This window comes from Chinchilla lanigera, unplaced genomic scaffold (genome assembly GCF_000276665.1).
Source record: "Chinchilla lanigera isolate Chin_1 unplaced genomic scaffold, ChiLan1.0 scaffold00068, whole genome shotgun sequence".
NCBI lineage: Eukaryota > Metazoa > Chordata > Mammalia > Rodentia > Chinchillidae > Chinchilla > Chinchilla lanigera.
In genome coordinates, this window is record NW_004955469.1 from 9,447,315 (window position 1) to 9,459,721 (window position 12,407).

The following is a 12,407-nucleotide window of genomic DNA, read 5'->3' on the forward strand; positions in this document are numbered from 1 at the left end:
GGACATAGAGGAAGAAGTGATGAATTCTGCTGTGGAATCCCTGGAAGAAGCACAGAGACAAAACACCAGTATGATGCACTTAGAACTGCTGGGCTGCCAGCGGATGGTGGGAGCAGGAAGAGGAAAGTGCTCGAATTCTAATCCAAGAATCCCTGAAACATACACTCATTTGGTCCAGTCTTCCACTCTTGTTGAGAACAATCTGGTGAAGCAGAGAGTTCACAGGAAAAGGCTACCCACCTGTCATAACTTCCTAGGACAACAGACTGACCCCCGGGGCTGGCGGCAGCTGTGGTGAACTCCCGCTCCTGCGGGTCACGGCTGTAATCAAATGTCTGCAGCACGTGCCCTTCCTTTCCATAGGCCACAATCTTCCGATCACAGCCAGCAGCCACAATGCTGTTGGCCGCCCAAGCCAAGGCATAGGGTGGGCACGGGTGGTTAACCAACTTCCCCTACAATAGCAGTAAAGGGGTTCAGTTATACACCCCAGAAATGGCTCATTCCCAGCACCTGATACACACACTCTGGCCATCATATCCTGCAGAAATCCTTCTTCCAGCATTTTCCCACCCCCAAGATATCCTCATCACGAGGCTCCACAAGTCCTCTTTCTGCCTGCTGTAAACACACACACAACATCTATACACACTTGTTGACCTTGTGCTCTATAAAGATCTCAAGACAGTGTGATCTCTTATGTGCACCTAGTAAAGCTACCCAAAAGGAGACGTCCTACACATTAACTGACACTGGTGAGGCCCACAGATTTTTCCGGCTGTTTTTTGTTTTTGTTTTTGTTTTTTTAGGAGGGCTACATTTAATCAATTATTATACAAATAATACACAATTTAAATAATTCAAATAATACTGAATTATACAGCATAAAACACCAAGGTGTCCTTTTATCTCCATCTTTTTCCTTTTTCAAAGTAAACAGTTAACTTTTTGTATGAATTTATACATGTAAAAGTTTTCTACATAAATGAGAATAATTTTCATTTTTCCTTTGCCTCAGACTCTGTACTCCCTTTGTCCCAAGGTCTCTTCCACCTGAATCCTCTCTTCCTATAAACAGCAGGCTGTATCAACTGTCTCCCTCCCAGGGTCTCGCCTGCCAGACTCCTCTCCTGGTGCCTCAGTGCTTTAGATGTCCAGCCTTCTCAGGAAAGCTCCTGTGATTTTCTTCACCTCACTGCAAAACATCATTTATTCATACCTGTGACTCTCCAGAGCCTTCATCATCAAAGAAATATCTAACTATGGTACCATCTGCATGACCGGAGAGAATTCCTTTCCCAGAGCAACTAAAAAAAGGGGAAAGGAGAGAAATGGAGAGATTATTTCATCTTTCCAAGAAGGTCTTCTTCTGTCAGACACTACCCCACCTGTGGTTCCTGCTGCCTGGGCTCCCCATCTTTCACATTATGGTCTCTGAGACTTCCCTGGAGCTTTTTCCTGACATTTCCAACTCCTGTGCTATACCCTTCATACTCACTTTGTTGTCAAGGACACCACATAAGAATCTGTCCCATAGATGGTAGATGACTTATTAGTTTTAGTGTTTGCTAAACGAACCTGAAAATGGGAGGGTGGATATAAGTCAGGTTAGGCTAGTTTCAATTTCACCCAGACCCTAAAAAACAACAACAACAACAACAAAACCCAAACACACAAAGCTGGTCCCTGTACATCATCTCCTAGTATGCAGCTTGGCTCTAAGGGAGAAAAGAACCACACTCCTCTTTCCAGACCCATTGTTCCCACCCACCGCCACTGTGTTTCTCTTTCCTTCTCTACCTTGCCTTCAGCCAGTCCAAAGACAATGATGTACTCTGCGGGCCACTGCAGACAGGTAACAGCACTCTGTATGAAAGAAATGTTGACGAGGATCCTGCCTATGTGGGTCAGCACATTTGTAACAACCTGGACCTCCCCCACCCACTACTACCCCAGTTTTCTATAGGGAAGGAAAGGAGGGGACACAACGGGGCTGCCAGCACGAAAAGTGGACAACAATGGGCAGCGAGGCAGCACCATCCTTGCAGGAGAAAAAGTCAGATTCAGATGTTAGAAACGCAATTCCTGGTTGCATTTAAAGGTGGATGTACTGATATATTTGCTCAGCTTAAGCTCTCAGGGACTGGTCTAAACTTTACCGTCTGGATGAACTTGTTGCAGATGACTTTCTTGTCACCCCTGCCAAATAAAAGGAAGGAAAGCACATGAAAAAAATGGCCAAAAGGGATGCTGAGGAAAGGGAAGAAAGACCAGATACCTTTCCTGGCCCACTAGTGTTCCCTACCCCTCTGTAGGAGCCCCAGAAGAGGCATGACAGGGAGCCCAAGCAGCTTAGGAACAAAGCAAAAACGCAACATCAGACTGGGGCCTCTGCTGACGTTACTGATTCCTCCAGGGATGGGACTGTAGAACACTTGGGTCAGGCCTCCGCCTGGAGGCAACAGCAACAGATTCGAGAAAGCCTATTGCCTTCTATCCCAGAGCTCAGCTCCTCATCCTTTCTATTCCTCTCATCCCAAGGCATTTCCCATGCTTCCCCTTCTTTGTGGGCCATCTCCCTCCGCCATCTCTGTCCTCACCAATCTTCTCCAATCTTGTAGACATAGATGATGTTGTCAGTCTGTCCTATGGCAATTTTAGTGGAATCTGGAGAAAAAGCCATGCCCTTTACCATATAGCTCTTCCTGCCATACTGAAAGTAAAAAGAAAAGGAGAGATAATGAAGATACATGAAAGGAAAAAGAAAAAAAGGTACAGGTATAGAAAGAGACTTATACTGAGAAAAAGAGGCCATTTCTTGTGCCCATCGCTAGAAGGGGGGTTAAGACGTTTTCTAGGTTTGTAAGATCCCATCAGCAGGTGAAGGTACAGCTGAGTACTCCTCACCTTCATGTCAGCTGGTTTGGTGGAAAATTTATCTCGCCGCTCCCCGTGTTCATCATACAGCAACACCACGCGGTCCACGGTGCAGACAGCAAATTTGGCATTGTTGTGGGACCAGGCCATGCAGGTCACCTTGGCAGCTCCATCCTGCAGAAACAAATGGGTGAAATAAACCCCATTTATTTATGATCTACAATGCCAAAAGCATGTCCAGCTTTGCAACTGTGGTCCATTTTCTTCTCGGCACAAGCTATAAAAAAAAAAAAAAAAGTAACAAGAGAAAGACAGCACATTCACATGATACTGATTATACCATGGTCATTATATCAATTTCATTATTAAGTACCACTGTCAATATTTATTCATATATAATTTATCAAATTATTCTACAGTTGTGTAAAATGATATATGTATGTGTGTGCGTGTGTTTCTCTGTGTGTGATAACATTAACATCCAGTACTGGACATTCACATCACAGACATGGAATTTTATACCACTCAGATAAGGACACACTACTCTATTTTCTTCTTGTCATGGAGAGGTACACAACTCCTATTTTTCAGGCTATTCACACTAGAAAAAATAGGAAGGCAGACGTTGTCTGAGAAGAGACACATGAATGAACAACTGCCAAAAAGGCAACAGCACCTACATTGTCCAAGAATAGCTACACTTTTACCCCATGTATAAATCTAACAGATTCTTCAAACCTTTCTATCTTTTCCACAGTATGATAATTTTGTAACACATAGTGATTGGTTAAGGCTGAAAAATATTAACCCTGAAGGAGCAATACATTTTTGAAAGAAAAATGTATTTTTACTTATGTTTAGGTGGTTTACTATAGAAAGAATGAATGGCTCAGCATTAATGGAGGTGTGGTAGATAGATAATTTCAAATAAACAGAACATGGGCATACTTAGGTGGAGAGCACTGGAAGAAAAGCATGACCTTGATTTGCAAAGAAATGAAGGAATGGTTTCTAGTTGCACCCATTTACCTATAAAAGCCTCTAGTTTATCTTTCTTTATGGCTGGGTAGTGCTCCATTGTATAAAAATACCACATCGTTTTTATCCATTCCTCAGTGGATGGGCATCTGGGTTTTTGCCAAGATTTAACTATGATAAGTTGGGCTGCTATAAATATGGGTGTACATATATCGCTGTGATATGATATTTTGAGTTTTTGTAGAAAGATGCCCAGAAGGGTGGACTTATATCCACCCTCCCATTTTCAGGTTCGTTTAGCAAACACTAAAACTAATAAGTCATCTACCATCTATGGGACAGTGGAGAAGTGTTCCTTTTTCCCCACAGCCCCACCAGCATTTGTTATTGGTTGATTTCTTGATGATAGCCATTCTTTCTGGGGTGAGATAGAATCTCAGTGTTGTTTTTTTTATTTTTTATTTTTTATTTTTTTTGGTACCGGGAATCAAACTCAGGACCTTACACTTGCCAGGCAGGCTCTTATGCCACTGAGCTATATCCCTGGCCCTCAGTGTTGTTTTAATTTGCAATTCTTGAATGACAGTTGATGTTGAGCATTTTTTCATGTATTTGTTTGTCATTTGTATTTCTTCACCTGACAAGTGTGCAACTCATAAGTGAAATAAATCAGACCATCATATTCTTTACCTTGTGTAAGAACCTGAAAGAATAAATAAAATCTGAAAGTTAAAAAAAAAAGTAAAAGATTCTTGTGCCCCATCCTGGATTTCAAAGCTATCACAACCTCGACTGAGAACAGTGTGATTTTAGAGACTCACAGTATAAATGCACTAATTCAACCACACAAATGTATCCCTGCAGTGGCCTTCTTGTTCCCTCATATCTCAGGTTTGCCACTGAAATAAATTCAGTTGTTCTAGAAAGTTTTAGTCATTAGCTAGTCACTTAGTTAATACATTTCTGAACACCTTACTGAGAAAAGTAGTTGGCCAGGGGCTGAAAGACAAAGAGAAAACTATAGGTCCTGCTCCATGATCTCATAAGATGGTATAACACAGGAAAAGATGTAGGGAGAAATACATGCAGGGATGGGAAGAAGAGAGGAAGTAAAAAGGATTCAGATGTGGTGGGTGTATACCAGCTCCCCATGAAGAATGTACATATTATATAATGCAAACATGCACTAACAATTCTTTTTAACAAAGAGAAATATGGCCAGGCATGGTGGCACATGCATGTAATCCCAGCACTCGGGAGGCAGAGATAAGAGGATCCGCCATGAGTTAAAGGCCAGCCTGGGCGACACAGCGAGACACTGTCTCAAAAAAAAAAAAAAAAAAACGTACAAAGTGGTATAATAATTTGGAGAAGCCTGAGATAATGAAATTAAGCTTTGAAGAATGGATGCAGTTGAGTGGGGAATTACCTGTGACTGAATGAGTAGCATAACCAAAAGCAAGCTCTGGTCAAGAAACTAATTTACTCTTGCTGAAGCTACCTCATAAATACGTAGTAGAATAGAAGAGACTGCACTGGGGACATCTCAGGAAGGAGCTCTGGGCTAAGGAGTTTGGCTTAATTATCAGGAAAGAAACAGACAGTGAAAGATTTGGAATGGGAAGTAAAATAATTGAAATAGAGGGCTGGGGGGTATAGCTCAGTGGCACAGTGCCTGCCTGGCAAGTGCAGAGTCCTGAGTTAGATTTCCAGCACACACACAAAAAAAAGAACTGAAATAGAAACTTAGGATGGACAATGCCACCTCCCTTAGCTATCCACTTCATATAAGTACAAGTTACAAGTGATCATTACCCCAGTGAATTATTCTAACCATGTCTGTCCCTCCCCCACCTCAGCTGTGGTCAGCTATGGTTCTGACCTAAAGGTTTCCCTCACAGGAATTTTTAAACCTTAAGATTTCCCTAATAGGAATTTAAAAATTTAGCTTCTATGCTAGTTATTTGATTAATTAACTGGTATTTAGAGTTCTGGTTTAAAGTGTTACTTTCCACTTTGAATCCACCTATCTCCAAATTCCTCAAATCAGAGCCAGAAAATAACCTCACCACAACTGTCATCCTCTAATTCTACATTATGTTAGGTTAGAAGGGTTGAGGGCTCCCCATCAACCGTGGCTGATCATCCTGCTTTCTGCCTATGCCCAATCCCAGGCATCGGGCCCTACCTGCTTCATGACCTCATTTTACTCTGAAAGATTGAAGGAGGATTCCATTTTCAATTTTTCTATGACAGCAAAGAAATTTTTAATTTACAGATTCAGGGACAGCTTACTGAACAAGGAACACAACTCTCTTTCATTCAAATTTCCTTTATTCTCCAAATGCTATATCCTTTGTGAAGTCTTCCTGAGTCCCACAATCAATTCTCCTTTCTCTACAATATATATTACACTGGACTGTTGTTAAAATGAAAGGAGATCACACTTTACCGCTTTTTTTTTTTTCTTTTTTTTTTTGGTCTTTTTGAGACAGGGTCTCACTATGCAGTTCAGGCTGGCCTTGAGCTCACTTTGTAGCCCAGGCTGGTCTCGAACTCCCAACGATCCTCTTGCCTCAGCCTTCCAAGTGCTAGGATTACAGGTGTGCGCCACCATGGGCTCTCACTTTACCTCTTAATTCTGGGGTAGATGCTATTATAATGCCCCTTTTATGGATAGGGAAACTGAGGCAAAGAAAGGTTAAGCAATGTGCCCATGTTTATATACAGTTTGTAGGTGGTAGAACTAAGATTTAAGCTATGTATGGCTGATTCTATAAATCACAATCCTAATGTCTTTAGTTATGCTGCCCTGGTATATATTAAGTACTCAACTATGTACATACTCTTAGCTTTGTGTTAGCCTATCCTTTTAAATCTTTTTTTCTTTTTGAGACAAGATCTTGCTATGTAATTGGGGCTAGCCTTGAACTTGCTCTGTAGCATAGGTTGGCTTCAAACTCACAGCCATTCTCCTGCCTCAGTCTCTTCAGGGCTGGGATTACAGGTGCATGCCATCACCCCCGGCTCCTTTTAATTTTAAATGTCCCTTCTTCTTGTCTATCAATTTTCACAATGCTTTTCAGTTTATAGTGCTCTTTGTGTATACTACCTCATGTAACTCTCTCACAAGTCCTCTAAAGTTGCTGTTATTACTTTCATTTTCCAATATGCTGAAGGAGATTGTGTGATAAAGGCTAAAGGGAGAGACATCAACTCAAAACCCACCCTTTCTTCACCATGTTTCAGAGTTTCTCCCCTAGTGAATCTCAGGCAACAAATATTCATCAGAATCAAGGTTTATTCTCCCGCCCTCTCTTTTTAGGGACTGCACCTAAAGTGCTTAACTCATGCGGTGTAGATTCATATCTGTTGTCCACCAGTGCGCCCTTCCTTTTGGACCGAGCCTCTGGGAATCAGGGGCAGTCATGCGGGTGATTTCGGATCCCTCAGAGCACCAGCACAGGACATGGTACCTAACTGATGCATGAAAGCTATGGTCATCAATAATCTACATCGCCTACTGAAAGCTCAATCTGCGCAGCAGAATAAGGATCATTGCTATATCCTTTAAGTTCTTCTGCACACAGTAGGCGCTCAGCATTATAAACTTTAGTTCCCCCATTTTTCTTGGAATGTACGGCGGCCGGCGGGGGGAAGAGGTGCGCAACTCCTCACCTGAGGGCTCAGCAGGGTCCTCAGGTGCTTCAACTGCATGACACACACCAGTCTCTCAGACGCTACCAGACAGCGACAGCTCCCGCGGTTACCCGGACAACCTGGGAAGCAGCTACCGCGACAGCCAACAGCAGCTGACGCAAACGCGACCTGAGCGCAACACACGTCGCAAGGTCAAGCACGTCTTGGGTTCGCGACGAAACAAGCGGAATGTACGCAAGCGCAGTGGGAACTAAGGCGAAACCATGTGAGGCTGATGAAGCCGCCCCTCGACCAATCCCGTCTCCGTATGCAAACCTAAGACCAAGCCACGCCCACAAAGTCTTCGGCAAACTTCGGGTCTACGTAATCGTAATCGTTGTCTTTCTTGCTCATTGATGGTTGACGTATGTAGGTACGTCAGCGTTGTTGAGTGCATACCTACTCTTCAAACTCTGAGGGGAAAACAGCCGTTGCTACCATAGGCAAAAGCAATTGACAGTCTTGGACCCAAATAAGTCATAGGACTTGCATGGAATCACAAGGCTAATACAGTTTACAGAGAATATTCAGTATGTGTCTGCCTGGTTCTATGCAAAATGATCATGCATTGTATTGTTTAGTTGCCTTATGAAAGTGGAAGTTGTTATTATTAGTCCCAATTTACATAACGGGAAACTCAGGATCAAAGAGGCCACTTGCCCAAGCAAATAGACTGAAAAGGGTGGAACTGGGATTCAACTAGAGCTGGTAGATTTAAATACTCTTTATATCCTTTTTAAAGTCTTACCTAGCAGTCTCTATGCCAGACTGCTATAGCCCGTAACACTCTCCTGTCCCAAGAAATGATGGTTCCCAGAGTCCAAGAAAGGTAAAGTACCCTCTTCGGACACTGAGTAACAGTGAGTAAAGGCTGCTCCTTAGTCGGGATGTTTTTATGGGTTAGGTAGTGGGACAGACCATAGCATGGCTTGCTTGCGAGGTTTAAGTCTTGCAATAGCTGGGGTTGGAGCTTGATCAAGTAAAAAAGGATAGTGATTTTTTGGCAGGCGAGAATTCTACCACTGAACCACCAATGCCGTGAACGATACTGACTTTTTGATCTTTGTTTGGATTGGGGTCCCCTTCAGAATTTTTGGTCTAATTCCTTTGTGGAGGGTATATTTCTTGTAACATACCAGACAGATTGAAATACAGGAAAGAGGTTATTCATAAGCCTCCTCTGGGACATCTGAGGTTGGGAAGACCTGTAACCTTCCCAGATTCTGGGTCCAGAAGCCTTTGACCACATAGTTGCCAGTATCAACAGTTGTATCTCTTACTGCCACCAACTCTCCCTTGGAAATGAGGAAAAAATGAAGGACGGGGCTAGGCATTTAGCTCAGTGGCACAGCGCCTGCCTGGCAAGCGCAAGGTCGTGAGTTCAATTTCCGGTACCCGAAAAAAAAAAAAAAAAGGACAGCCCCTATTTTCACAGAAACAGATAGGTCCCAGAGCCCAAATTATAGTTCCTTTTACCCTAACCCCTCAACTTTATTGCCAGAATCTTCCTCTGGCTATGGTGGCAGATGATGTTTATAAACTCATTTCTGTATTACAATTATTATTGATTTTATGAACAGAGACAGAGATGGAGATGAAAAGGAAAACAAAGGCAGGAAGAGTAGTGATGGGAACACACAGGCTAGAAGCAGGTGGCATCCATTAGTGTAGCTGCTCTTTGATTACTCCTGAGACACTGCTCGGTCCTTTTTTGGACCATCCATGCACACTGAATGCAAGATTCAGAAGAATGAATGATGAGGAGTTTGGCCAGTGATGTATGCAATGAAAATAAACCATTAGTCCTCTCATGTGACATAACAGTTCCCACCAGCACAGGAAGAACTTACACCTTTCTCTTCTGTCCCCCCACCCATTGCAACCAACAAAGCAAAAGCAACTAGGGCTGTAGTCTTCTCTTCCCTTTCTTCTTGGTCCCTTCCCACCCATTTCAGGCTGAAGAAGTGAAGCAAACACCTTACAGTGAGTCTGCACCTCTCAAGTTGGTGGTGATGTGAGGGGGCCATGGAGAGTCGGGCGAGACACGGGCGGGGAGATGTCTTCAGCGTACCATACAGTGTACCATACAGTCCGCTCCAGTTTGCTCAAGAACCTTTATTGGAAAAATGTCCAAGGGGTGAGATCACCAGCAGCTGGGCGGGCTACCAAGTGAGGGGGAGCACCGGAGGCTCCATGGAAGACATTGGAGTAGTGCAGTGTAACGTCTGCCTCTAGGCCTAGGTGATTCCTTTTATTTCCTGGAGGAGGGTGAGTACCCATAGAAACACCCTTCTCTGAGACCCAGAGGCAAGACGTTGGGGTAGCGGGGGATGCCAAGTGTCCTGATGTGGGTGAAATGGGGCCCCTATTTGGGACCTAATGGGATAGGGTTAGACAAGTGACTCTCCCTGGACCTGGGGGATGGGAAGAGATGTTCCATCCGATATCCACTCTCCAGGTCCAGGGGTGCAGACTCTAACAGACCTACCTTCTGGCCCTGCTCACAGTGGAAGGAGGATGGGCACCAGCCTGAGATTGTGGAAGTACATTACCCTCTGGGAGTCTTGGGCAAATCACCATCTTAGGCTCTCCCTGACCCCATCCCCATCCCCATGTTGTTAGTGCAGCTCTCTTCTGGTTCCGTTGTTTCACCCAAACGCAGTTCACTCAAACATCGATGGTGTTGATCGATGGTGACTTTTTCTGTGAAAGAGAACGGCCTGGGTCTCTAATTTCAGCAAAGTAATAAGTGCTACTCTTTCTCCTGGGCCTCCTCCATCTCGGATCTTTCTCCCCCTTTTCCTGCCCCTCTCTGGCCCCTCACCTTCCTTGGCTGGTCCTCCAGCTCACCTCACCCTCCCACCCTCACAGGCCCCCACGTCACCTGTCTTGTCCCTACTGGCCTTCCCTGAGGACTGTGCTCCGGCCCCTTCCCCTTCTCCTTGGGGTTGTTGTTGGAGTCGTTGTCCTTGATGATGTCATACTGACGGCAGAACAGCCCAATTACAGCTGAAACACAGCAACACCATGTGAGCCCCCATCTCAACCGCTTTGAAGAGTAATGAGTACCCACACAACTTCTAGAAAATCCAAGAATAAAACCTCTGGATTCTGGGTACCCATGCAGTCTTTATTTCAGGGCTCCCACCAGCCTTCCTACCATCCCCCTTCAACCAAACAACTCCCTATTTCACGTTCCTCCCTTTTCTCCTGACAGACCTCTGCCACCTCCCACCTTCATTAAGCCCCCTTCCCAAGACCCTGGTCCCCCACCAGCTGCTCACCAGCCCACATGAGCAACACCACCACGATGATGACCACTTCCCCCGTCTGCAGCGGCTGCTCTCCATCCAGACCCTCCACTGTGATGTCCCCTGAGAAGAGAGGAGACAGGCTCCATGTCACAGAGGACATGCTGGAAAGCTGGGTCACATAGAGAATAGAGTCGTGGGGGTGACAGTCAGGCTAGACCTGTCAGTGCTGCCCCTGGAGTCCTAGGGTAGCTCCTGTCTGGGAGGAAGTCTTTGGTAGACAGGTGGTTAGAGGCCACAAGGAAGGAGGCCTGCAGAACTTGCTCACGCAGCATGTGATGTGAGGCTGGGTAAAAGGAAGCGTCAAAGCCCTTCCCCCAAACGATTCATTAGCAGTCTGTCTATAATGGGTCCCTGCCCACCTGCCTTTCCTTCCTTTCCTGGCAGTACAATGAATTAAATCATCTGTTTATCTAAGCCAGACTGCTGCTTGCTTTGGGGAGGGAAATGAGAATAAAAGCCAGGTAAAAAGCCAGTGAATCCACTAGCACAGGCCCTCACCTGGGCTGGAGCTGTTGGAGGGCAGCCTGTCAGAGCCCTTGAGAGTTCGGAAGTGCACCCGGGGCCCTGGTGGGCTTTCACCCCGAAGGCCGATGCTCCTGACCTGCACCGTGTAGTCACTGTCTTCAGCCAGACCCCAGAGGGCACAAGCCCTGGTGGTGGTGTTCACCTCCCGGATCACACGCTGCCCAGGGCCATTCTGTCGCTGCACGGAGATGAGGGGAGAGGACAGCCTCAGCCCCGGCTCAGCCTGGGGCTCTGCTATAGCCCAGCACGCCAAGGGAGCAGGGTGGAAAGGCAGCCTGGGCCCGGGCACACCAGCTCCCAGGGCCCCCCAGCTCTGGGAAGGGAGTTAGAGAGCGGGTGGAGGTAACTAAAGCAACGTTCAGAGATCCAAGGACACAGGTTGGTGAAGCAGAAGGGTGATTCATACTTGCTGGGAAATGGAGTAGCCAATGACGATGTTGCCTTCTGGGACATCCCAGGACACAGTAGCAGAGTTGGCTCTGAGGTGAGTGACCGTCACATTCACAGGAGAGGGAGGTCGATCTGCGGGTGCCAGGCTGTTAACAGGTTTCACCCACACACCACCTCTGGTTGACCGCCACCCTCATTCCTCCTCGCTCACCTGCTCTCAGGAAGCCCAGGTCACAGCTGACCAGCAGGAGGACCGTGGGGCTCAGATATGGGGAGAGGGGCATCAGAGAAGCCATGGTCCCACCGAGTCCGCTGGGGGGCACTGGGGCTTGCGCTTGACATCCAGGCGGAGCTCCTGCAGGGGAGCAGAGTTGTGCGGGTCAAGCGGTGTCACAGAGGGCAGCAGCTTCCCCAGGCTCCCCCCATCCACAGCAGCCCCCGTTTTCCCCAAGCGTTCCCCACCCCCGCAGAACCCCGGCGCCCCCAGCGCGAGCTCCCCAGGCGCACACCCACCTCCGCCTGTCTTCGCAGCCGGTCAGGCCTCGGGGGGCTGCTCGGCGCCCAGGGGGCGGCCCATCGCCCGGCTCTGAGGCGCTGTCCCTACCCCATCCCGGCGCGGGCCGG

At 46.3% G+C, this 12,407-nt stretch overlaps 2 protein-coding genes across 3 annotated transcripts in view; both read right to left on the reverse strand.

Moving 5' to 3' along the window:
• The window catches only part of Ift172 (intraflagellar transport 172), a 36,428-nt gene extending 28,716 nt beyond the window's left edge, over nucleotides 1–7,712 (reverse strand). For both annotated transcript variants that reach the window (XM_005400503.2, XM_013522663.1), the window contains exons 1-8: nucleotides 7,534–7,712; nucleotides 2,908–3,051; nucleotides 2,601–2,713; nucleotides 2,160–2,199; nucleotides 1,801–1,866; nucleotides 1,499–1,578; nucleotides 1,220–1,307; nucleotides 241–455 (exon numbers count right to left, since the gene is read on the reverse strand). In XM_005400503.2, coding sequence (XP_005400560.1) covers nucleotides 241–455; nucleotides 1,220–1,307; nucleotides 1,499–1,578; nucleotides 1,801–1,866; nucleotides 2,160–2,199; nucleotides 2,601–2,713; nucleotides 2,908–3,051; nucleotides 7,534–7,572 — 785 coding nt within the window. In that variant the 5' untranslated portion in view covers nucleotides 7,573–7,712. The remainder of the gene's footprint in view (nucleotides 1–240; nucleotides 456–1,219; nucleotides 1,308–1,498; nucleotides 1,579–1,800; nucleotides 1,867–2,159; nucleotides 2,200–2,600; nucleotides 2,714–2,907; nucleotides 3,052–7,533) is intronic.
• A 1,937-nt stretch (nucleotides 7,713–9,649) lies between these two features.
• Fndc4 (fibronectin type III domain containing 4) lies at nucleotides 9,650–12,407 on the reverse strand (the record flags this gene model as incomplete). Its single annotated transcript, XM_005400508.2, is given in 7 exon segments — nucleotides 9,650–10,257; nucleotides 10,439–10,563; nucleotides 10,839–10,928; nucleotides 11,367–11,571; nucleotides 11,800–11,915; nucleotides 11,995–12,138; nucleotides 12,297–12,407. Coding segments are annotated over 6 exon segments (657 nt in total). The 3' UTR covers nucleotides 9,650–10,221.